We start from the raw sequence: 26,351 nt of genomic DNA, 5'->3' as shown, positions 1-26,351 counted from the left end.
ACTGCCTGTGGATGACTATGGATAATTACCTCATACAACCTCACGTCAAATAATCCAAACTATCCCTGTAATTAGAGATTTTCAGCAATCCACACGTGTAAACCTGTAATATCTTAAAAGCAGGTTGCTTTTAAGAACTTCACCCTGGTCATTTAACGCAACAGATCATTTAGAGATTTACTCGATCTCACCTCCATCCTTTTGATCCCCCCAACTCCTCTTCCTCCGTAGTAGGAGGCATCTACAGTCGGCCATTTCTTCTTTGGGGCTTCAAAGTCTTCATCGTCCTGTGGGGGAGTGAGAGGGAGCAGGTTTAATTGCGATATATTAATTATCGAGCCACTTGACAGACTAAGCAGCTACATTTAAGGGACAATAAAAGGGTAAGTGAGCCTTTCACTGTTTTTACGTTGGCACTACCTGATATAAATACCCTCTCACTGGTCACCGGGCAAGTAAATTCCTTTCTGTCTGCTCGTCCCATACCAAACCCAGCCCTTAAATTTTGTCCCCACTGTGCTGGCTGTCAGATCAGAGGAAATTACAAAGCCCACTGGCCAAACTTATGATGTTTCAGCTCCTTTAATACACCCTGTCTGACTCATAATCTACCAGGATGTCAGACAGAGGAAGCCGTAATGAGGCCTGAAAGTTGTCTTTGAGACCACAGTTGTCATCTGAGTCTGTTTTGGGTATAAATTCACCAGTTAAATTTAATTTTCAGTTTAATTGGTACAAATAAATCCAGCCTGGTTTGTCCCACACATTTGCATGTTAGCTTGCTTGTACTGCATTGTGATTCTGGGAGTATATTACTTCATTGCAAGTAAAAGTACTGGTGTTGGAAAAACATTTAAATACACTTTTGCTAAAAAACTAATTAGAGTATCAGCTACTTGCATGTTTAATGCATTATCAGTAGCAGCAATTAAACCCAAAGGGGTTTCTGTGTCTCCAAATTTTCAGTCTAAATTATTCCCCCCATTAGTCCTCCCCAACTCATCACATGCTGACGTTATGTCACCGCCCCTCTGCGACTCACAGAAACGGTGCCCACATCTGAAAGCAACACACCAACACACTTTTCAAGTGACTTCATTGTAAAACCACTGAAGAAAGAGAAACCCACATCTCTCTGTATGAGACACCCCAGGCTGCTGACATAGTATAAAGAGGGAAAAAGTCCACACATGGAGGAGGTGGACGGCTCAAACAAACCCTAGGAGGCTGAGGTTCGTGTCCCATGTGAAATCAAAATGATTTTAAAAGTTGCAAGTTGACATTTTGTGCATCACAGGACTTTTGTCGCGTGACTTTCATGTTGCAAGTCGCTTCACGTGTGTCATTTTACTTGTGTAGTGAGCTGCTTCAGTGACACCTGACTTTCATTGTGTGATTTTCATTTTGCGAGTTGTTTCAGTAATGTCACATCACAAATGTAACCTAGTCAATAGGCTCAAAATATAGTATTTGACAATAGTCAAAAGCCAAGCCTGCACAGACTCGATCAACTGTGATCGCCACACAGCGCATGCCGTTTAGATTTGATCCCGACTTGCTCTGACGTCGTGCACATGTGGGTGACAATGACCTCACGAGATCAAGGTGGCCGTAGCTGCTCTCCACTGACTGCAAAATCAGTCCGAAGACATTGCGCAAATGTTTCTTCAACGCTGTGCAACAGGCCATTTCTGTTTAAATATACATTTTACCATGTTTTGTTGGGGCTGAACGCAGCCTTGGCTGTCACCTAACCAATGAGCTGACAAGCTTTGATTTTAGTTTAGATTAGTTTTATGTTGTGCAATGAAGGTTTAATCTGTTAACAAACATATTTTGTGCGATTGATAATGATGTATCAGTACGAGCAGTTACAACATGCTTTACCCCTAAAAGACCAGAGGGGGATCTCTTCTGCTTCAACTTCATCAGTGATCAGGAACATACTTCATTATTTCAATTATGACTATCTGATCACAGTCTATAAACTACAGGTAGCCTACAGATGATGTAACAGGAAATAAATATTTCCATCACTTCCTGTTTATTCCTACATCGACTGCAGGTTTTGTCGCTGCCTCCTGTAGCCGCCTCAAACAAGCCTACTGTAAACGCAATCCTAAACCAAGTATTTTTGGCATCTACACCTCACCAAACCATGAACATTTCACAGTGTTAACAATGGGTTAAAAAGGGTTTCTGGCTGCGTCAGACACAGTCGCTAAAGGGTACCCTGTGCTTCAGTATCAGGCGCCGAGGGGCGGTGACAAAACTGTGCTGACTGCAGCATTTTGGGTCGTCCATATGTCCTGGTTTTCATTGGCCCATCTGACATCAGATAGCCTTATTGACTACAAAAATGCAAATTAATTAATTAAATTAATTAAAATTGCACTCAGTACTCTATTATTTTAAAAGTAGCTACGTAGAGTAGGACATAAGGAGAAGTACCCCCAAAATACTACTAAACTGCAGTAATTTGAGGATTTGTAATTAGTTACTCAAACCCCTAGATTCTTGGCAGTCAACATGCATTTTAATACCATGAATCCAGTGCTTAAAATCATGAGAAATGTTATTAGTCAGTTAAATTTTAATTTCACATCATCAAGTGATGTGAAAAACATAAATTAAAGTCTCGAAAACAAAATTATCCTCTTTAAAAGAGGAGAGGGGGAAAAAAACGGTAAAAGTCATGATTTCACTGTTATCCTAAGAGGGCGTCAACCCACATTTGATGATTTACTAAACGAGTGAAATCATGGTTCAGTGCCAGGAGGCGAGTGAATGACGCTGCACGCTCATTGAGGTTTTAAATGTCCGAATAAACTCAAACAATTACACAACCTAAACACTGGCAACTGTCTGAATCTTAAATAATGAGCTGTTTTTGGAGTCGCGAGAAACAGACGGAGACGGTGCAGCTCTTACCGAGCTCTCCTCCACAGGCGGCGGTGGGGGTTCATGGATGATCTGTGGGTGGAAAAAAAAAAAGGATTGCATGAGAGAAGAGAGGAAGGTGACAACAAAAAGTCACAAACATGTGTATCAAAATAGATTTTTATTTAATCTGCATGTCAGAGCAATGTGTTTTCTGTGCGCAGCAAGACGGTTACACAACAACACATGGCTGAGGAATTGTTTTTTCCTCTTGACTACTTTACAAGAGCAATGCACTGACCTAGAAATCTGCTCGCCAGATTTTTTGGCCTGACGTTGTTGATTAGGAGAGGAGGGAAGAGTTACAGGCACATAAATAGTGTAATATTTGCTCTTATATTCTGTATAAAGCAAAGTTATCCATAAAACTTTATAGTATTTATGCTTTTTGTTTTTCTTATTTATCTGATTATTACTTTTTGTCCATCTAAAGAATGTTACACAGCTGCTACACTGCAGGGCTGCACGAAGAGTTCAGTTTCATCTATGACTTATGCCTTGTTTCTACAATCTTAGAGATAAGGGTTCTAACAGGGTTCTCCCCGAGGGACTGAGGCTCTACCCAGAACCATTTGCTTCTGAGGTGCCCTTTATCAAAGAAAGTGTTGGTCAATAGTTCTTTGTAAGACCAAGGGTTCCATTAAGAACCCTTTTCACCCAAAGAACCCTTTTTGAAAGAAAGAGTTCAAGGACTGCTGAGGAACTCTCTTGTCAAAGGTGGTTTTTGTACCATAATATAAAAAAGTTCTCTGTAGAACCTCTGTTGGATTCTAGATAAAACCTTGGAATATAAAATGATTCTCTGTAGAACCCTCTCAGTGTGTTCTGGATAAAACCCTTGGAATATAAAAAAAGTTCTCATTAGAACCCCGTTAGTGGTTTCTAATAAAACCCTTGGATTATAAAAAGGTTCTCAACAGAACCCCCTGAGTGGGTGCTAGATAAAACCCTTGGAATATAAAAAGGTTCTTGATAGAACCCCCTGGATTTGTTCTTGATAAAACCCTTGGAATACAGAGGTTCTCAGTAGGACCCCTCGGTGGGTTATTGTTGGCACTCTTAAAAGGTGGAAATGTTCTGATTAGAACATCAGGATGGAACCACTGCATGACAGAGGGCTTCTCTGTCGAACCCTTCATAGGGTGGAACCTCCCACAGATGGTTCTAGATATAACCTTTTATGTTGGGTTCTAAGTAAAACTCTCTGAAGAGGTTTCAAGTTGAAGATTTCTAAAAAGCTCTACCAGTAACAAAAAGGGGTTCTCTTATGGGGACAGGCTGAAGAACCCTTTGTGGTTCTTGCACCTTTATTTCTAAGAGTGTAAGTCACCACATGAGCTGTCAGTGTGTTTTTTTCACCAGTTCTAATGAAGACAGTTTCTTCTACATCAAATGCAGTTGGCAAATTAAGTGATTCTGATCCTTATTTGTCATTTTCCTCCATGCTTCTCCAAATCCTGGAGCATGGAGCGATTCCCCATGGTAACCCAGCATCGCTTTCCTAAACACACTCGCTGGCTGCACAGAAACTAAATGGACAAGAACAGAGAGAGTGAAGGGAGGGACAGCCATGTTGTAAAAGCCGACATCTCTCTCTGGCAGTTCTCAACTTTCCTGTTTCCAGTGCTGGAAACATTGGAGTGGATTCTCAAAGAGACAATACACTCTTCATTTGAAGGGGGAAATATAGATTTTGACAATGAGGCTGGTTAACAAGAGAGTTTGTTGAAATGTTGTGATGCTGGCAGTTTGACCACTGTCTAAATAATGGCACACACTGTGTTTTTCCTCTGTTTGCTGTATCCAGAGCAGATAAGATGACTGACATAAAGACTTTTTTAAAAACATTTCTGGTGAGTTATCTTGATTCTAAACCTTTCAACCCCAAACAAGCTATATCGTGTGAGTGTTTGTTTCCACACCACTGGCTGGAAATTGAAATTATTCTGCCTCGTTGCTGATGGAAGAGTTTGCTAACGCTGACCAGTTTAGGTCTTCCACTGAATAAATACACAGAGAGACATTGTGAGGCACTGATGAAAAAAAATAACCTTTTATTAGCATATTGCATCATAGGTTTACAATTTCTTCAATGACACGGTTAATTAGTGCCTAGTGGAGTTTTTAAACATTATTTTAACAGAACAGGTGAAGATATGACAGGATAATGGGGATAATGTAAGTACAGAACTCACCTAAGTATATGCATTGCCCCGACACGTTTAGACATTTTATTCCAGAAATATTACATATTATAGTGACACCTGTACCAAGACTAGTAACAATGCCAAGTTTGGATGCTATAGCATCAACTTAAAATCAAAAATACATATTCTCCCCTGGCCTGTAGTGGTATTTATCCATCTAGACTTTTTTTTTTGGTGGGAGTTGCAGAGTTTTGGAGATACCAGCCATAGAGATGTCTGCCTTCTCTCCAGTTTAATGGAACTAAATGACACCCAGCTTCTGGTGCTTAAAGCACCAAAAAAATACATTTGAAAATTTGTCTCTTCCCATAAATAATGATCTGGTTCTACTCAAGATAATCCACTTCTTATTTATGCAGCCACAACAGCAAAATTAAAACTTGTCTTTCTTTCAGAGTTGCACCTCAGCCAAAGAGGACAAACATGCTGTTGCTCAGGCAGCTTCAGCTTGGCCTTGTGAGCGTCTTTGCTCCGAGGTCACCTGCTGTGACCTCTTGGAAACGCAAATTATTTCAACAGCAGCATAATTACTTCCCCACACGTCCAGCCGGTGGCCTTGACCTCTTTTGGTTGTGGACTAAATTCAGCTGCAGGAATCCTAAAGGGCCCTACGCCCTTACTGACTCGCACACCCTAACCTTCTCACCATGGGAATGTTGTCTAGGTTAATAAGATGCCTAAGGGGGGTGTTCGCCAGACGAGACAGACCTGGTAAAGACATCTCTCTCTGTCTTATTATCCGCGAGCAATATCACTGCATTCCAACGGTGTTTGAAGCCATCTGTAATTTGAAAAAGAGTGGAGCAGAAGCTATCTGTAAAGCAGCATGTGTATCAGCGTTTGAGAAGACTCACCACGGTGCAGCACAGAGGCCAGAACCACCAGAGGAGAGCCAAGACCAGGAGCAGCATCAGGATGAGCAGAGCTATGGCCAGGATGGTCCCATCAGACTGTGACAGAGACAGACACGTCAACACCGACACACTGGCTGACTGCACAAAGCAATACAAATATGTAAACCTCTTCTCTGATGCTTATAATGCTTTGAGGGGGAAACAGGCTCTTTTAGTTTTATCTTCCATGGAACTGTACTTAAAGACGGATTCTGCTGACTACTAAAATATTTTAATTAATCTGCATCCATCATTTAGACGTCTTCTTAAGTTTGTATTGCACTGTTTGGATTGGTTGCATTAGTTTATCTGTTGTTAGTGTTAGCATGTTGGAATCCACCATTACCCAAAACAGTGCAGTGTTAAAGCTAAATGCTGGTCCATTATATCACAGGGTATTAATTTTCATAGCTATGCCGATGATACACAGCTGTACATATCTTTATCGCCTAAGGCTGTACTTATTGATAAACTGTTTCAGTGCATCGATCATATCAACCTGTGGATGTCACAACTTTCTGCAGCTGAACAAAGATAAGACCAAGGTTTTAATTACTGGAGCAAAGGTCCGGAGAGAGATACTGTAGGAAATCCCTGACGTGCTTCTAGAACCTGATTAGAATTTTGGGTTATACAATCTGATCGGCCAACCAGACGTCCAGAACGTGTCCAAATCAGCATGACAGCACACTGTGCTCATCACTTTTTAACTGTTTGTATTCATGAAAATAAATCTCAAACCACAACGAGCCTTTAATGGACTACGGCCTCCTGTTAGACTATTTCTGCAGCTGAATGTAGACATGGTTATGGTGCAAGAAGCTGGAGAGCCAACAGTTTTGTGACTGCAGTAAACATGCTGTTTCTGCGAAGTAAAACTTTAATGTTACCCTAATTATGCAGATGACACACAAATTTACATAACCATGTCTTCAAGGGAATATAATCCAATACAAGCGCTCAGTAGTTGCATCGAACAAATCAGCACTTGGACGCGCCAGAATTTTCTTCACTTAAACAATCGTGTTGAAATGTCTTTTTGCATCACCTTCACTGGTCTAAAGTGAAGCTAGCTACGTTTAAACCAGGCAAAAGGCATGACAGTTTTTGCATCTTTTTTAGTTATACTCTTTAAATTGAAGGAGAAATTCCTTCCAACCTTTAAAGATGTGGATTAAAGATCTTATGCATCACTTGGTGTTGGAGAAGATTCACTATCCTCCAAGACAAACATTTTATATTATACAGTAACCATTTTTAACCTATATAGAAAGAACAGACGCCAATGATATTGGAGTTTTAACTTTTTTTTTTTTTTTACTTTCAGTTACATTTTTATTGTCTGTATGTTTTGCTTAAACCAGTTATTATTCATTTATTTGTTTGTATTGTGTGTTTTCTTCAACTATGATTTCTGTCACATTGCATTTATTTATTTGTATATATGTGATGAAATTAATGAACTAAATTCTGATGATTAAATGGTACAGTAATACTTTTATAGGGATGTGGCCCCGTTGGAGCAAAAACATGTGGAGGGGAGCATATTATGTCTATCCAACTACATCACGCATTTTGTGTGGTTTTAAATTCCAATAAAAAGACTCAGAGTTTAAAAATAAAAGTGTTTTGTATTACAATTTTGCATGAAAGGCGTTGTATAAATAAGGTTTGATTTGATTTATATTGTACTCACACAGCCCACAGTGGTAATGGTGACTGAACTGGAGATGAAACTGAGACCTTCATTCATACTGACATAAAGGTTTGCTGCCCTGGAAACGAAAAAGAAAAATGTCTTGGCTGTCATTCGTGCAAAAAGTAGATGGTGTCATATGAAACCGCACATTTATTAAAATAAATTACAGGACTTACATCCCCTCATCTTGGAGTATCGGTGCAGGGCAGAGAAGATATGTATCCTCCACAATCAAAGGCTTCACCACTGGAAGAGAAGGGTCATAAAAAATCAGCCAAACATTCACTGACATATAAACCTGAATCACAAACCATGATCTGGACCACCTTTCCAGGGTGGGAAGGATTACTTTCAAAATGTATTCTGATACAATTACTAACTACCTGATAATTATGTAGTCAAGATTAAAGTGATGTCCTTTACTTTTGGATTATGTCAATACCAAATATGTGAAAATTGTTTAGCCTGATATTATGTTTTATGTTTTATCTGTAACTGTAACAGTTACGTATCCAAACTACATAATCCTGTTACCTGTAATCCATTACTCCCCAAGCCTGCACCTCTCATTGATGTCATGGTTTAGTCTTATTACAGTAAGATTAGTTATTGCCTGAAAAACGCTGCATGACTCCATTTGAATCCAATAAGCGAGGCTGAACTTTGCACAGAAGCTAAATGATGTCACATCTTTCACTGTAACTCGATTAACAAACTGTCTGAGAGGGGCGATTCTTCTAAACAAGTGCTTTTTGTTGTCTGCTGTCTGAAGACATCTGTATCCCTCTCAGAAACACCAATCCCAACAACTTCGCCCCAGCTTTTGTTTTTCAGGCGAATCTAGGTCCTCTCCTCGTCCAGCTGGCTTTTAGGAGACCGGCTCCAACAAGCATCGTCGCCCAAGCCTGTCTGTTTATCCTGGCAGGGGGAGAGCATACTCCAGAACTGAGGAAATCAACAGACCCGCATGGGTCGCGGCTGCTCCTCTCTAGAAACACCGTGTAGGACGGGGGGGGGGGGCAGAAACTGAGCTGCCAAAAACAGATCAGCGCCAATATAAACTGGCCCAGATACGGTCCCGCTAAGAGTTCATCTCTGCACCCACCTTGCACTCAGAATGGCCTCACACTATCAAAGCATGACTGAGAGCCTTTTAAACGACAAATTACAGCAAAGTCCAGAGCTGACGGGACTTGATTCGTCAGAATTCCACTGGTTAAATCCCCTGAGGATAAAGATGCTGGCAAACATTCTGAGCAATCCGCGTCATGATGTTTTATTAGACTGTTTACTCCCCGTGCTCAGAGAGAGGTCATGTTTTACGGTGTGGTGCAGACAAGTGCCCAGAGTTCAACTTTAACCAGTAAATTATTTGGAATTACCGCTTAAGATGCCGGTAAACGTACGATCTTTGAGAGACTATTGACTGTGGCGGACTGTCTGCAAGGTCAATTTGCAGCAGGAATGTGTGCGATTAGTTGCCAAGTCCAGTGCTTCTCAACCTGTTTGAGTTGTATCCCCCAGAATAATCAGCTTGGTGTTTGCGACCCCCAGAACATGGTGGTTTATGTTAGTTATTTTTTGCTGGTTTATTGTTCTAACCATTAGAGCAATGGCTGTTACGACCCTACTTCCAAAAAGGTTAGGACACTGTGTAAAAGAAAACAGTTGATTTGCAAATCATTTTCAACTTGTATTCAGTTTAATACAGTACAAAGAAAAATATTTAATGTTCAAACTGATAAATTGTAGCATTTTAGTTAATATACACTTATTCTACATAATTTGATTACTGCAACATGTTGCAAAACAATTGGGACAGGGACAACAAAAGACTTGGAAATCTGTGAAATGTTCAGAAAACATGTTTTTGGAACATTCAAAAGGTAAACAGGTTAATAGGTAACGGGTGACTGGATCATGACTGGATATTGAAGAGACATCCTCGAAGGCTCAGCTCTTCACAAGCACGGATGAGGCGAGGTTCACCACTCTGTGAAAAACGGCGTGGGCGAACACTTCAACAGTTTAAGATCAATGTTTCTCAACACAAAATTGCAGTAATTTAGGGATTTCACCATCTACAGTCCAAAACATCATTAACAGAGAATCCAGAGAAATCTCTGCACATAACAGCCAAAGCCAAAAAAGAATGAATGCCTGCGACCTTTGACCCCTCAAGCAGCACTGCATTAAAAACTCACATAATTGTATAAAAGATCCTACATGGGCTAAGGAACACTTTGGACAACTGTTGCCAGTAAACACAGTTTGTCACTGCATCAGCAAATGCCGGTTAAAACTCTACCGTGCAAAGCGAAAGCCATATATCAACAGCATCCACAAACAGACTGCGGACTTCCCTGAGGCCCGAGCTCATCTGAGACGGACTGATACAAAGTGGAAAAGTGTGCTGTGGTCTGACGAGTCCACATTTCCGATTTCCTTCGGGCTAAAGAGGAAAAGGACCATCCAGATTGTTACCAGCTCTCACTTCAAAAGCCACCATCTGTGATGGTATGAGGGTGTGTTAGTGCCCATGGCATCATGGGTAACTGTCACATCTGTGAGGGCCCCATTTATGCTGAAAGGTACATACAGGTGTTGGAGCAACACATGCTGCCATCCAGACGATGACAAAATACAACAACAGAGACCCCGGACTGTTGAGCAACTGAAATCCTCTATCAGGCAAGAATGAGAAAGAATTTCACTTTTAACTTTTTTCCACAATTAGTATCCTCAGTTATCAAACACTTACTGCGGGTTGTTTAAAGAAAAGAAGATGTAACACAGTGGTAAACATGCTTCTGTCCCAACTTTTTGGAGCATGTTGCTGGCATCAAATTCAGAATGAGCGTATATTTACAAAAGTTCAGTTTGAACATGAAGTATCTTGTCTTTGCACTGTAATGAGTTCAGTCCTAACTTTATTGGAACTGGGGCTGCATTTGAAGGAATTGTTCAGCTGTTTGGGAAATGCACTAATTCGTGTTTGATAGACTGTACAATAAATATGAAGCTACAGCCCACAGATGTAGCTCACCATATCAAAGACTGGAAACAGCTAGCCTGACTCTTTCCAAAGGTAACAAAAACACATCGATTCTTATTTTCCAGTGATTATAGACTAATGAAAATATTAATATTACATTCATTTTCTGCTGTATTTTGGCAATAGTTCCTCCTAAACCTTTAAAGTCTTGTCTCCCATCATTCACACAGTTCAGTATCGTCCATGGCACTATAGTTGCAACATCTGTCACTGAGACAATGGAGGTCAGGACCTGCCAAATCCCAGTCCACCTGACTGTACTTGCTGCTACATTTTCCTGGAGACACAAACTCAAACATCGATTCATCTGCTCAACACATGCAGGTACATATTGCCGCTTTCCTTTTCACCATTTCGCCATGAAGCATACAGAGGACTGGAGGAGCAGGGGAGCCAGCGAGGGCAAGTATAAAAATGCTTCGGAGAGAGGAAGAGAAATGGTTTTCCTTATAGCCGATCACACATTCATCTCCAGGCGAGCTAACCGTGGCCTAATTATTTTCATTACAGTTTACCCCGATGTGAAGCAAACAAGTTCCAGAGAAATGTGTGTAAACAATCTAGAGAAGTGAATGTATCTGAAGGAGGAGTATACAAACATAATGGGATTGACATGAGGAGATGATTTTACTCAAATTGTTTCCATGTCTGCTGTTTGTCTGCAGGAAGTTGGATGTTGTATCACGCAGAAACAATTACAATCCTGAAGAATTGTTAATGTTTGATTAATTCTTAGGGAGACTTTTTTTTTTTTAACTTCGTTGCAAGAATTGATTGAAAGACAGGAATGTTGATGGCAAAGTAACCACCGTTACAGTGAAGAAAACAGTCTCTCTGTATAGCTAATAAGTACTGCATGTGTGCTATCGTGCATTCAGTATACAGCACATACATGAGAAAGTACAAAAGATGGTTAACCGTCATGCAACATGGTACTAAACTCCAAAGCAGACCACTTGTATACAAGAAACCTCTAAGAGAGTTGCCAACAGGACATTTTCCTACAAAACCTTCCTCTGTCTGAGAATATAGAAGACAATAAACTGACTGACAGTCTAATTACAAAATAAATGTGACTGTAATTCATTATAGTTATCGAGAAAACTACTATTAATCAAAATGTTGGTGTTTACATCCAGCTATATTATTTTTGGTAAAAAGCTTATATGCAGAATTAACGTTTTTACATCAAAACTGACATGTATATACAGGTTTGCTTCCCTGTTTTTTCCTGATCTCTGTGGTTTGAAGTTCAGTTTCTCTTCCGTGTCACTGTTTGTATTTTCAGGTATCTGCATTATTTTACTGTCTCACGTTTACTCTCAACTGTGTAGGAGTTGTGCTGATGAAAACCCAACATTTCCTTATTTTTCTGTTTCATGATAAAAGCTTTTAGATAAAGTAAAGAGGGACTGTTATTGTGAAGAATTTATAGGAATCCACCGTTCAGCTGCTCGACGAAAGAAAGACGAAAGACATCGGTAATCGCACACCTTCAAGCAGACCGATCTCTGCTGTCAAACCAAGCAAAACCAAGCAGCACACATGTATGAAAAATGAGCAAAAAGTTAGTGATGGTGGCGACAAGCCTTCACTGCCTCCACCGAAAAGTGAAAATTAGCATGTCCACCCTGTTGTCATGTTTCCATCACTGCCAATCAGAGCGGGAGCTGGCAAATACCCGTGACTACTGCAGAGTCATTTGACCCAGGAGTGAATGTTGATTGTACCTTTTCCCACTGAAGACAAAGTTCAGATGTTAGTGGGTGTTAGTGGGTTTTTTGTCCAGTGTAAAAGGAACTCAACATTAGTTCTGTTCTTTTAGCATAGACAACGCAGATCAGCAAAGCCGTTGGGACAAATTTGAGTGCAGCACCATGAAGGGTAGGATGGCTGACAACAAGCTCTCTCTGTGTCTACACAGGCTCCATTCATTGACCAGTATGCACTTCAAATTTTTTTTATGGTTCTCTTGTTTGATTTTGCACTGCCTTTAATTAGCCAATCATTGCTCTTGTCTAAGCAACCTGAGTCTGTCATGCCCGAGACCAACCAGCCACAACGAGGTGGGTGGCCATGTCTTCCGACAACAACGCCTTTCAGTGCTGGAAATTCAACAATATTTTCCTCATGAAATCAGAAAAGGGCTCTAACATAATGCCACAGTCTATAGCTTGTTTACCACTTGTACAAATGCTGTCAATCAAAATGCTCCAGTAACAACAATCAGTCATAAATTAAACTGTCTGACTGTCTGAGCATCTTCAAGATGATGATGATGTAGATGTAAAAGTAATCAAAAAGTAATTAAATGTAATAACTTACTTGATTTCTTGTTACATTTTTAACAGGATCACTAGTAGGGATGTCACAACTGTGAAAATCCATGATTTTATTTGACTTTCGATTTCAAGGACATGATGAGATTATATATATTTTTTTATTTAAACATATTTTTTTTAGCACTGATCCCTATGGTATTTGAGTTTTTATTCATAAAGTTCAACAGATTTCTGGTTTTATACTCTGATAACTGTTGCTTACATTTTCAAATTCAATTCATTTCAAATAACTCAAAAAGATAGTCTACATGGTATCAACTAAGGGATAATGTACAGCAAGTGGGTCTTTATTGTGAAATAAACTCCGACGGGGTGACACAGAATCCCGACACAAATCAGACGGGTCGTGACTCATCCTGAGGGGTTTATTTCGCAATAATGATCCACTGACCGTACATTATCTGGTTTATTACATCATCTTGGTTGTCTTTGAAGTATTGTTCTTTCTTTTGAATACGTGCCGTGGGCCACAAGTATGCTTGTGTGGAGAGAAAAAAATACTGTGAGAATCGTTGACTGCAACTGAAAGCTAATTTCCAATGTAATACTGAAATTGTGACACCCCTAATAACTCGTAATCAGTCACAGACTACATTTCTAAACTAACCTTCCAGACACATTGGAGAAGCACTGACGTGAGCGCTGACATGTCATCACGTTAGAACAAAAAACACCTCTCCCTCAGAGGAGCAGACATCTTGTTTGTGCCTCAGTGCTGGTGAAAATCTTGCTTTGTAATTAGAGCAGCACCTCCTGCAGCTACTGTGGCAGGCCTGGTAGGAAGTGGCTTTAACAGCTATTACGCTAAGCCACGAGTAAAGACCGGTAGGGAAACTGGTTGTGTGCCTAAGGCTTTCTCCTCCTCCTGCCTCGTGTGTGGTGCTCGTTCTCCTTTATCTCTCCTTTATAGCTCAATCCCAGGCCGTAAAATCACCCAATGTGTTGTTTAAAACAAAAAAGCCATGATACCAGTAACACCAGCATGACTGTTTGTTTGATCACAGGAGTCCAGCTGTGCAGCTGTGGACTTGGTGTTTGACTTTTGGGAAGCTCAGTTTGCTGTAATTCGGATGGATTTTTTTTTTTACAACAGTCTGCACACTCATCTGTTTATTCCAGCTGTTTTTATTGTAACTGAGCTGTGCGATCAGCTTTGATGCTTTGAGTCGATGCATATTCCGTTTAAACACTCGTGTGATGAAACAGTGCATGTAGTGAGTCCGGGGCAGTGATGTTTCACTCACTCTTCGTAAGGGTGTCGTTGATGCGGAAGCTGCACAGGACCTTATCGACATTGCGCGCGTGGAGGAATCCATTTCCTCTCACCACCACTTGGAAGGACTCTGAGTGAGCAGAGGAGAAACACAAACATCACCTCCAGAATTTAAAATAAATGAACCATTAAGGTCGATTTGTGACACCCAAAGAAGTTAGCCTTCATGATGTTTTTGTAAACTTAACCAAGTGGTTTTGTTGCACAGTCAAACTATTTTTGTTGCCTAAACCTAACCAAACTACAATAAAAAAAAACTTAATAAGTCAACTAAATCAACAAGAGGCTTCACATGGTAGTCAAACTCCACTGGGTGGAAGTCATGTGCTTAATCCATTTATACACAACAACCTAGTGAGGACCTTGTTGCTCTGTATACTGTGTCACCTGAGTCTCTAAAGCCTTACTGTTAGGAAGGGCTTTCTAGCAGAAAGTCTTGAAGGCTGACTTCTTCCATGATTGCAAGCACAGAATCTCATCATGTTATGTGACACCCTCAACAACCACTACTGCCTCGTCACAGTCTGTCTCGAAATGCCTTCAGTGAGAGAGAGGGATTTTGTTATCATTGTATTGACATATGTGTGAAATACTGAAATATTGTAATTAATAGAACAATATACATATTAGCATCACCTATGTTGGCAGTTTATGTTGACATAATGTCATCGTCAACCCTAAATGTTCTGTTTGGGGTCCTGGACACAGAGATTGCACAGCTTTCTAAGAATAAAACTACTTTCAAGGCACCTAAACCAAAAAATTCCAGACTCTTGAAGCCTTTATTGTCACAGTTAAATCATTGGTATAAATGCAATTACAAAAAAAGTTTACAGAATTCCTTTAAACCCACTGCAATGTATGTATATTGACACTTTGTTTAGTTTACCAAATGTTTATATTTTTATAACTTTGATGGTCTCCAAGCAATAAATAATCATGATCAAAACATGTAAACAAATATGTCAACTGGATTGTTTCTTTTAAAATATTAATAGATTTTAGTTTAGTTTGGTGATTGTGGAGATGAAACACCATATTCTGTTGAAAATCGAAATCTGACCATAAATGTTATAATTAAGTGTTTTTGCAGACTTTCCAGACTTTGTGCAAACCCTGTGGAGAACCTGAGCCCTCGTTAACATCATTTATTATTTAATATCATTCTATCAAACTGATTTTTAATGACCTAATTTTATGAGAATTGCCAATAAACATGATTTTGAATTTATATTTAGCATTTCCTTCCAAACAAGTCTAATGCAATTACTGTTAGTGAAGTTTTATAAATAGTTTATTCATACTGTAAGACATCAACCCCTCTGGAGTCTAACTGACTCATAACATAGGTCACATGATTATATGAGGAATAACATAAAGCTCATCTCTTTGTCAGTGTATGACTTTAAGGAAAATAGTTGTTTGTGTATGAGATAAATTACAAAATATTTCCTTATTTAGTGTAATAATGTAATGTTTTTTTTTATTTATCACCTTCACCAAATGTGCAAGGATTAGCACTTCATTACTTTTACACAAACTGGGTTTTAATAAGGTTAGAAAAAAGAAAACAATATATTTAAAGAAGCAAATTATATCATTGTATTAGTTTTACAAATACAGCAGGTAGCCAGGGCCAATATGGGTTCAATCATGTAGGGTCAATCTCCTCATCTTACCTCCTGCACAGATGCTGGAGGGCTCTGCTGCCAGGATCTCGATGCAGGACTTCTTCAGGATCTGAGGAAACGAGACGAAAGGCATGACAGAACTCATCAAAGCAAACAAACATCTCAGAGGCTGAAGCGTTCTTAAAAGCACAGACGAAGAGACTTTTTAAAACTACATCTCTGCATTAGCATCTGAGGATACAGTTCGGAGAGGTGAGCGTGAACGCTGTGCAGAGCAGCACTGGAATTGGGAGCAATTTTTGACCGAAAATTTGGAGAATCAGAAACCTCTTTCGATTGAATGTCTGCTACTGTTTAATGCATTAAACATCCCAGTTAAAAAATAACTAACACTAAAGATTTTCACTAATCCGCCACTGGTCCTACTTAGTTCTGCTAAGTTCCACTCTGTGACCTTTCAAGCTCTGTGATAATGAATCATTATTATTCTTTTGGTAAGGATTCTCTGTTGGGTTGTTAAAAGGAAAACTGCAAAGTTTATACTAGAAAAGAGACACTAACCAAAGGTAAAGGGTTTGAATGAAAAAAATTCCGTTATTTGTTGACAACACAGTTTTGGAATTAATCCCTTATTATTTTGGTGTGGGAACCACAGCTTTAGAATGAAGGAGACTGATTCATGACCCACTGCCCCGCTCACATGAACAAGAAGCAACAGCTTTCGGTTTGCAGCTAATCTGCTCCAGATGACAGTCAGCTGCGTGACCTTTAACTCTGCTCAACAAACCTTGTATCCCAGTGACAACAGACCCTTCACCTCAAACTGTTTTTGACTTCTCCGGCTAGAAAATACAAAAAATTGAAGTCAACGCACTGAGGTGGGTCTTAGGAGATACAGCACGCACTTTGATCGCCTTTGGCCAGACGTCAACTGTGATGATCAAAAGCGGGAAAGTCACAGTCGCAGCAGGTTTTCCTGGAATTCTGTCCCTGGACAGACTCCATGGATGGAATAACTTAACGTGCTTCAAACTTATTTTGTCCTGTTTCCTGTGTGCTATTTGATCAGTGCGTTGATGGATTAAAGACAAAGCGATGGGAGAGATAACATGAAATCCATTAAAGTAAGAAGATTTCCTGTGGACCTTTAAGACATGTTACTGGAAGCAACATGCTCAGTCCTCAGTGGTCCTATTGGTGATATATTCAATGTAAACGCTGTCTGAACATGTTTGTGAGCAGCTTACTGAGTCGATGACTCCTTGCAAGGCCTCAAATCCATCATTTACAGGGAAGACGTGGTCCTTACTGTCAGCGATCTTTGCCAGCTAGAGAGGAAACAAGTTATTACAATCACAAGTGACAACTGCACACTTATTAGTTAAGCTTACAGCATAATTAACCCTTCCTAAGTCCCACCCCCTTTTGCTCTGTGCTCCAATAACAGTGGAGCAAGTTTCTCCTTTCCTGTTTCCTGTGCTACTACTATCTCTCTCTGTAGGGATCCTTTCCATAAGATTGTGAAACACTTAAAACGAATGTGAGCCTGTCAGTGGCAAAAACAAGCATTTTTAGTGATGGTGTGTAGTTGTCCTCAAGCACTACATTTTGATAATTAACTAAAAATCTTTAATTGAGATGCCTGTAATCTTTGAAACTCAAAGATTCAAGTTTATATAAAGAAGAAAAGTACATTATATCAACAAAACACACTAATTTTTTTTCAAAATAAAAGCTTGCTTTACAAAGCTTTGACTGTACAAAAATACTATCCATTTAAATCCCTGAAGCTTAGCTGTCAGGAGACATTAAGGTACAGACAAAAACAAAACAAACCTGTGTCTCATTGAAGTCCTTCACCCCCACGCAGTAAACTGTGGCACCCAGACTTCTGGAGCGGTTGGCCTGTCAGGTATGCAACAGATTCACAGCAAAAACAGGAAGAAGCTCAGCACCTGCATTCAATTACACCTCGGCATTTCATAACAGCAAGTCAAAAAGGCCCGTGTTTGTCTGGACACTAACAAGATTTTACAAGAAGTTGGGCAACACCGTGTTCCCGGTGAATAATATTATTCAGACGTCATTAACAATACTGTGTTGATTCACACAGACGCCTGAGTGCCAAACAAATAATTTCCAAGTAATAATGCCTGTGGATTCTGGTATTGACACTAAATGATGACCTAAGGCCACCCACAGCTGTCAAAAGAAACATATGCAGCTACTAGGAAGGTCAGCCCCACTCTGTCCCTGCCCTCAACATGTGTCTGAGGGCACTCCAAGCTGATTAAAGGATCAGGCTTTTGAACGCCCTCACCTGTAGTTCCTGAATGGTCTGAGGAGCAAATAAATCATCAGATCCCAGCGCAGATGTGAGAAGAACGACTGGGCTCGGACGTATAAATCTGACTCTGACCCCGTTTTTCCAGACTATAGAGGAAGAGGATCAAAGTGTTCATGTATAGGTGGACTGTGTTTGATCTGCTCCATCACGTGCATCAATCACACGTTTCATCTGGTTATAATTTGCCTGACCCATTTAACCTCTTTTCATCTCTCTCACCTCTCTCTCTGCGTAGTAGAAGAGATCCTCGTGCAGCTCTCCATCTGTCAGAGCTATGATAACACTGGCAGTGCGATAACCTGCAGACACACAAGATTTGGTCACCCTGCTGCGATTTCACACTCTAATCTTATCCTAAAAGGAAAGCAAGCATGCAGCATTATTAAGATTACAGCTGTTTGATAGTAATGTATAATCAAATCACTTTTCTGATAACTCACAGTCGAATTTAAGATAAGAAATGACTGAGCCGTCACAAAGGTCTAAGTCATGGAGCAAACTAAAGATAAGTTTGTGTTGCACTTTAAAAAGAGCAACATGTAGAAATTGCACATACAAAAAATGAGCACAACAGTCCATATAGTGCGTTGGAGCCATAGACTGTATATTAAATCCTGTTTAGGTGGAACATTTGCACGTGGGCGAGGCCTGGAATTAAAATGACTAAACCCCAGCAAAAGACAAAATGGTAGCAACAGGGATTTTCAAAACACAAATAGAGGATGCCGACGGCCAACTGCAGGCTTAGACCCACAGTCTACATCCACTGAGTCAGACTATACAACTCCTAAAATTTGCGTTTCAGGTCCCAAACAAGTCATAATGCAACGGTAAGTTTCCAGCCTCACTGATTTACCAAGTTTCTTAGCTGTGAAGCTAATGTTATAATATTATTATTATTATTATTATTATATTAGCCTTGACTATGCTGTTCTTTGTGCAACTTCAAATGTTGAACAAAGTTGAAAGTTGTGAGTCTCCATCTGTAATTTTCGACACTTTGACTTCTTTTAATTCAGTCTTTCCTGATTTTACTTGATTTTCGTTGTCACTGGTTTCATATGTTTAATTTGCTTTGATTTTTACTGAGAGCCCCTCTCTGCTGGTTTTATCAGTTTTATTTGCTTGAATTTTATTGAGTGTCCTTTTGCAAGTTTTATTTGCTTGGAAATTGTTTTTATGATCAAATTGTTTTTACAATCTGCTTGTCATGAAGTTGCTTTGTGTGAAGCACTTTGTAACGTTTAAAAAGGTGCGCTATAATATAAATAAAAAAATTTTTTTACTTGTATTTTTTTGACCACCTTCCCAGTTTTGTAAGTGAACGATATTATCTTTAAAACTAGTGCTTAATAAAGTGTTACTGTTCTAAATTAAAATATATAAAGTGCTTGTGGCACGCTTTAATCTTTGGGCTTGGGGGGACGTATCAAGTATTTTCCAGTCAAAAGGTTTAAGTCCAGGTGACGTCCAAGTCAACTTGCAAGTCTTTGTCAAGTGACGTCCAAGTCAACTTGCAAGTCTTTGTCAAGTCAACAGTCATCAAATATGTGACTAATGTCCAAACCACATCCAACTTTGCCCCTCAGAGGTATTTTAGGAACCACTGGCACTATGCAAAAACCAAAATAAACAGGCAAAAATCAATGATACATTCAAAAGTATTCTGCTTTGTACAGCACACTACGTTAAAAATAATTTACTGTGTAAGAAAACTAATACACACCCTCAGTGTTTCCATAGTATATCTGCTCACTGGCCTGTGAAAAAAAGAAAAGCAGGTTTGAAGAAGTAGACTTTATCTATCTGGGAGCATGCAGTGAATACAGGAACTTCTCCGTGCTCTAACACAACAGCCGTTTAACTCTCTGGGCCGTGTGGCGTTTGTTCTGGAGCCAGAGCAGAGGAAAAGCAGATGCCAGCTCGGAAAGGCCGCTCACCCTCAGGATGCCCTCGTGCATGAAGGTGTCTCCTCCGGGAGTCACCCCCTGGAGCTCCTCCAGACCTTTGCGAATGCGTTCCCTGAGCGGACATACAGAGGACGAGATAATCCACACTGTTGATAATCTGATCTAATTGAAAATATTTATTTTGTCAGGCTCATTTGTGAACATACTTTTGAGTAAAGCCAGACACTGTGAGGCGTGGTAACACAATAATAGTTTCCATAAGGGCAGCATTTGCAGAAAATATCGGCAATGTGTTACAGATGAATGAATTGAAACAGCATTGGTGAGTATTGGCTCGAGAAACCGTCACGCAGATAGACAGGAAATGACTCCTTTGTAGAATAAGATATGAGGGGAAGCTGGGAAACAGTGAAAAGATTTTGTGGCTGCTGAGACACTCTGCTGAAAGGAAGGAAAGATTAGACGCACACGCTGCCCACAATGTGTCAAAAACTACATGATGAAGTAGTTGTCCAGACCGAAGACACTACAGACAGATCACAGTGAAGGAAAGTATCTGTCTGGAATCTCCTCTTGGTCATAAACATTCAGGGGGATCTTAACTGTGTGCGACCTGTGTCCAAATCTGGTATTACGCTCATTCCCTTCAGCTGGATGAGAGAAAAGTGAAGGATTAAAATCAGTTCTGAGGGGATCTGCACCCACCTGTCTTCTGTCAGGCTCATTAAGATCCGTCCCTCAGTGGAAAACACAATGAACGACATCCGCAACTGTGGACTGGGGCAAAGAAAAGAGGAAAATATTCTCTGTTAGATCAGTAATCAGTTCCTTTTGCATGTTTTCCCACAGACGCTTGATGACACAACTGTTTACCTTATGAATTTATGAGCTAGATGTTCGACAAAGTGGTAGATTTCTGTCCAGTGATTCTGCACACTCCCAGATCTGAGAAGAGAAACGTCCAATTAATGTGAGCATGTCTTTTCTCAAAATCACACCAACCTTTCTCTGTACTACTGCTGTCACGTTAACAATAATAATAATAAAAACCCATGAATGGGTTGTGACAAAATGGACCCCTTTGGGCTGTTTGTGGTTACTTTGTGTCTCTTTGTCGTAGTTTTGTGCCTCTGTGGTCATTTTTTGTCTCTCAACTGTTGTTTTGTTACTCTTTGTAGTTGCTTAGCATCTCTTTGTAGTTGTTTTACAGTTATTTTGCATCTCTTTGCAGTCATTTTGTGGCATTTTGTTATTTTGTCTCACAGTTTTGCATCCCTTTGTAGTCTTTTTGTGTCTCTTTGCTTTGCTGTTGTTTTGTGTCTTATTGTAGTTTTGTATCTCTTTCCATTTTGTTTCTCCTTACGGCCATTATGAGTCTCTTTGTAGTTCTTTTGTGTCTCTTTTGTGTCATAGTTTTGTGTCTCTGTGGTCATTCTGTGACTCTTTTTAGTTTCTCATGTCTTTGTAGTCAATTTGTGTCTCCTTATGGTTGTTTTACATTTCTTTGTAGTTTAGCATCTCTTAGTAGTGGTTTTATGGTCATATTGGATCTCTTTGCAGTCATTTTGTGTCTCTTTTAAGTTATTTCATGTCCCTCTGTGGTAATTTCATGTCCTTTAGTCATCATTTTGTTATTCTTTGTTGTGTTTCTTAGTTGCTTAGCATCTCTTTGTAGCTGTTCTATGGTAATTTTGTGTCTCTTTGTGGTTGTTTTGTGCCTCTGTGGTCTTTTTTTCCTCTTCATTTTGCAAGGCTTTGTAGCAGTTCTGAATTTGTCATTTTGCATCTTTGCCCAGTAGGTCAATGATCCATCCATGGAAAAGGACAATAGAGACAACCTGCAGAACAGTTATGCATGAGTAAACGCTGTGGGCAGCACAGCTGGTTTACTGTGAGAAGTAGCACTGAAGTCGGAGTCCTCAGATTACCGTTAACATCTTTATAATGTACCTGCAATTAAATCAGTGTTATTGGAGTCAGATGAATGTTCCCTCATTAAGCCTTCATGCAACCAGCTCTGTCATCACAACTAGGTCAGAGAGGATGTTAACCATCTTGAACTCCCTCTCAAAACTGTGCAGGCTCAATTCACATTTTTACTTGATGTGCTCTGTTGTTAGAGAATAAATAAATACAGGGATTAAAAGCTTAGGAGGAGAGAAGCTTCTCAGTAGACTTATCTGTCATCTAATCTAATTATTATCAGTTGTATCAGGTTAACACAAAACAGTTTGTAAGATTGCGTGTATCACTGTTGCTTCTTATCAAAATGTCTTTTATTAAAGCTGTTTTTATAACCCCACACCCCCCTGCATCATTTCTTAAAACACCTATGTTTCCATTGTTACCATGACACAAGTCCCAGCACAAACAGCCCAGCCAACAGGCTGAAACACTGGAACATCTGGACGTAATGGAGAAAGGGCAGTGCAGACACGGAGAAGAGAGAAGAGGAGAAGAGGAGAGAGATCAGGCAGATACTGTGAGAGGACAGTGAGGGCAGGTGGAGGACATCACTGCTAAGAAGGAGCAAAGCGACCTCAGATTCCACCTGGAGAAAAGACAGTAAAAGGAAACAGCTAATGCAGTGAACTGATGCCCGACAATAAATGCTGTCACGTTGCACATTTAATATAAATCTGTGTCATTAAAACATGGCTCACGCTAACAATTACTCTCTGTTACACACAATTGCCTAATTTCCCTTGAGGGGAACAGCAGTGTGCCTGGAGCTGGCACTGACATGAACTGTAGGACAGCTGGAAAATCCATCACCATCTCTGGAGGGAGAGCTAAAGAGAGGGCGATGTCAGGCTGCAACCCTCCAATCAAATCTTCCAGATAAGAAAAATGTTGGGTTGAATGAGTTGAGTGATAAATGTTGTTGACCTATTTGGCAAACAGTTTGGTTTGTGGTAAAAATGTAATAAAAACAAGTAGTTTAAAGCCTGGTTAGGAAAACACAAATGTCATAAGGTAAGTACCCTGATGGAGTCCAAAGGCAACAGCCTGGGTAAGTTTATTGTCAGTGCCAGAGGAGCTGTGTGCATATTTATTCCCTACAAGAGCCAGTCAGGAAATCTCAGGTAAACACTGCTCATATATGACACTGACCCATTTGGAGAACTGTTTTCACTTGACTGACTTTACTGATGAGATTGCTCAACTCCTGATTAGCTAAATTTGTAGAGCATGGAAATTGAAGTCTTACTTGCAAATGCATCATGTATATCCTCCAGATAACTGTAAAAATGATAACAAACTAAAAGACCCATAAAATATTACTGATATGATCAAATAAATGTTCAGTGTGGCGGCTTTGATCAGGTGACCATGTTGCATGTCTGAAAGGAAACACACAGATCACCGAAAACCAGGTTAGATAAACATGGAAACTGCTTCTAAATCAAGACAAATGTATCCAAAATTATTTGCAGGAAGCACAAACATCCTGTGTCCTACTTGAGATACACTTAGAACTCCAAGAAGATGAGAAAATTTAAGGATGCAGTTCATTTATGCACTTGCTGGCAAGCAATTCTGGGTAAAAACTTCCCACATTGTATATATTATGTTGATAGGGATGAATGACTGGGAAGACAATTATCTAAATCTCACTGTACAACCCTGTTTTATGATGATAAATACAACACAAATTCCAAAAAACTGTATAAACTGTAAATTAAAAACAATGCAATGGTCTGCAAAAACTGTTTGACCTACATTCAATTAATTACAGTAGACATTATATTTAATGTTCAAACCAACTTTAAGTTACAAATGTCACCTTTTCTTTAAGTGTTTGGAAGCTGAGGACACTAATTTACAGTACAGTCTAGTACCTGAACTATTTTACGACAAAGTCTGTGTGTGTCTTAGCATTGATTTTACTGAAATAAGCAGCGACATCTCTGAAAAAGACGTCGTCTGGATGGCAGCATGTGTCGCTCCAAAACCTGTATGTACCTTTCAGCCTTAATTGGGCCTTTACAGATGTGACAGTTACCCATGATGCCATGGGCACTAACACACCCCCATACATCACAGACGCTGTCTTTTGAAGTTAGTGCTGGTAACAATCTGGATGGTCCCTTTCCTCTTTAGCCTGATGACACTGCATCCATCTGAAATGTGGACTCGTCAGACCACAGCACACTTTTCTACTTTGCATCAGTCCATCTCAGATGAGCTCAGACCTCAGAGAAGTCTGCAACATTTCTGTATGTTGTTGATATATGGCTAGGTTGTTCCACAGCCCATGTAGGATCATTTATACAATTATGTATTTTCAATGCAGTGATGCCTGAAGGGTCAAAGGTCACAGGCATTTTGCCCCTTTTGTGCAGAGATTTCTCTGGATTCTCTGAATCTTTTAACGATATTATGGATTCCTGACTTAGTGTTCCTGAGCCCATGTAGTATCCTTTATACAATTCTGTGAGTTTTAATGCAGTGCTGCCTGAGGGGTCAAAGGTCACAGACATTCAATGCTGGTTTTCAGCCTTGACCCTTATATGCAGAGATTTCTCTTGATTCTCTGACTCTTTTAATGATAGTGTGTGCCGTAGATGGTGAAATATCAAAATTCCTGCAGTTTTGGGTTGAGAAACATTGTTCTTAAACTGTTGGACTGTTTACCCACACAGTTTCTCACAAAGTGGTGAACCTCACCCCATCCATGCTTGTGAATAACTGAACCTTTTGAGGACGTCTCTTCAATTTCCAATCATGACACTGTCACCTGTTACCAATTAACTTGTTTACCTTTTGGATGTTCCAAACACGTGCTTTCTGAGTATTTCACAACTTTCTCAGTGTTTTGTTGCCCTTGTCCCAAATTTTTTGCAACATGTTGCTGGCATCAAATTCAGAATGAGTGAATATTTACAAAAAAGTTAATCAGTTTAAACATAAAACATCTTGTCTTCGTAAAGTATTCAATTGCATACATGTCAAAAGTATTTGCAAATCATTGCATTCTGTTTTTATTTGAATTTTACACAGTGTTCAAACTTTTTTGGAATTGGGGTTGTGAACTGCATCTCCTATCTTGAACACCAAACACAATTAACTGTGATGCTTACAGCCTGTGCAGCCTGCAGCTGACTGATGAATGGGAACACCTAACACACTGCAAATTATTACCAGTTGTAGACATATATATATAAAGTTGACATGAAGATCACAGCCTATCAGAGTAATGCATCATCAGTCCATCCATTCACTCTCCTGCATGACATGACACCAGGGGGCGTAAGGATAACAGAGATGAGGAAGGCATCATGAAAACATTTTGCAGACCATAATGGGAGAAGCACAAGAGTAACATAAAAAAATAAATATTTACTTTCTGCATGAATGTGCTTTCATGATAATGCACAAAGCAATATGTTATGACCATCAGCAGAGACAGGTGAAATATTCCAGTCAAGCTCAGTCCACAATGCAAGTTAACAAACTCTCTGAATCAAAACTAATATATTGTCTGTATGTTTCTCACAGATGTTTAAATGACTTGCTTTCACTTGACTATGATGTGTCAGGTAATGTGTGTCAGATAACTCACTTGTCCAAAACAAAGTAAAGATCAAAGCCTCCAAAGCATGAGGACGCCCCAGCCTGCCTCCTGTCCTGGTTCGGTCCAGCATTCCCAGCAGCCAGAACAACCAGCACAGCACCAAACACCACAGGAAACCAGGAGCACCGAGGCATTATTCCAGCTGCACAAAACCTCATACAGATGAGGTGATGAATAACTTCAATAAAGTAAAAGTTGGTGGCAAAGTTAATCCTCCTTGCAGATTCTTCTTTCAATCATCCACAGACGTCTTCAGCATAGAAAAAAATCTACGGATAATCCAAAGTGGAGCAGAGCAGTGAGGGTAACTCAGAGGCTGGAGACAGAAAGCATGAGTGTTGTGGGTCTCACTGTTGCTGGGACCCTCTCATCATCAGACAGCATGCAAGATGAGAAAAGCTCCACGACCTCCCACTCTGGCTGCTTTGTGTTAATGACCAGGCCATGCAACAGAGAAATCCACAGAGCCTGGATGT

General features: G+C 39.9%; 1 protein-coding gene across 1 annotated transcript in view; it reads right to left on the bottom strand.

Moving 5' to 3' along the window:
* antxr1a (ANTXR cell adhesion molecule 1a) overlaps positions 1-26,351 on the bottom strand; it is a 36,777-nt gene extending 10,426 nt beyond the window's left edge. Inside the window, exons 1-15 of the mRNA XM_084728031.1 lie at positions 25,864-26,351; positions 21,171-21,242; positions 21,003-21,074; positions 20,328-20,409; positions 20,114-20,147; positions 18,607-18,686; positions 17,877-17,945; positions 17,288-17,368; positions 16,089-16,149; positions 14,381-14,479; positions 7,916-7,985; positions 7,737-7,815; positions 6,002-6,097; positions 2,932-2,973; positions 192-287 (exon numbers count right to left, since the gene is read on the bottom strand). Of these exons, the coding sequence (XP_084584157.1) occupies positions 192-287; positions 2,932-2,973; positions 6,002-6,097; positions 7,737-7,815; positions 7,916-7,985; positions 14,381-14,479; positions 16,089-16,149; positions 17,288-17,368; positions 17,877-17,945; positions 18,607-18,686; positions 20,114-20,147; positions 20,328-20,409; positions 21,003-21,074; positions 21,171-21,242; positions 25,864-26,033 (1,203 nt within the window). The 5' untranslated portion in view covers positions 26,034-26,351. The remainder of the gene's footprint in view (positions 1-191; positions 288-2,931; positions 2,974-6,001; positions 6,098-7,736; positions 7,816-7,915; positions 7,986-14,380; positions 14,480-16,088; positions 16,150-17,287; positions 17,369-17,876; positions 17,946-18,606; positions 18,687-20,113; positions 20,148-20,327; positions 20,410-21,002; positions 21,075-21,170; positions 21,243-25,863) is intronic.

This window comes from Lutjanus erythropterus, chromosome 10 (assembly GCF_056507025.1).
Source record: "Lutjanus erythropterus isolate fLutEry1 chromosome 10, fLutEry1.hap2, whole genome shotgun sequence".
NCBI lineage: Eukaryota > Metazoa > Chordata > Actinopteri > Lutjaniformes > Lutjanidae > Lutjanus > Lutjanus erythropterus.
Note: the sequence above shows the minus strand (reverse complement) of the source record. Positions and strands in the feature narration are given on the sequence as shown.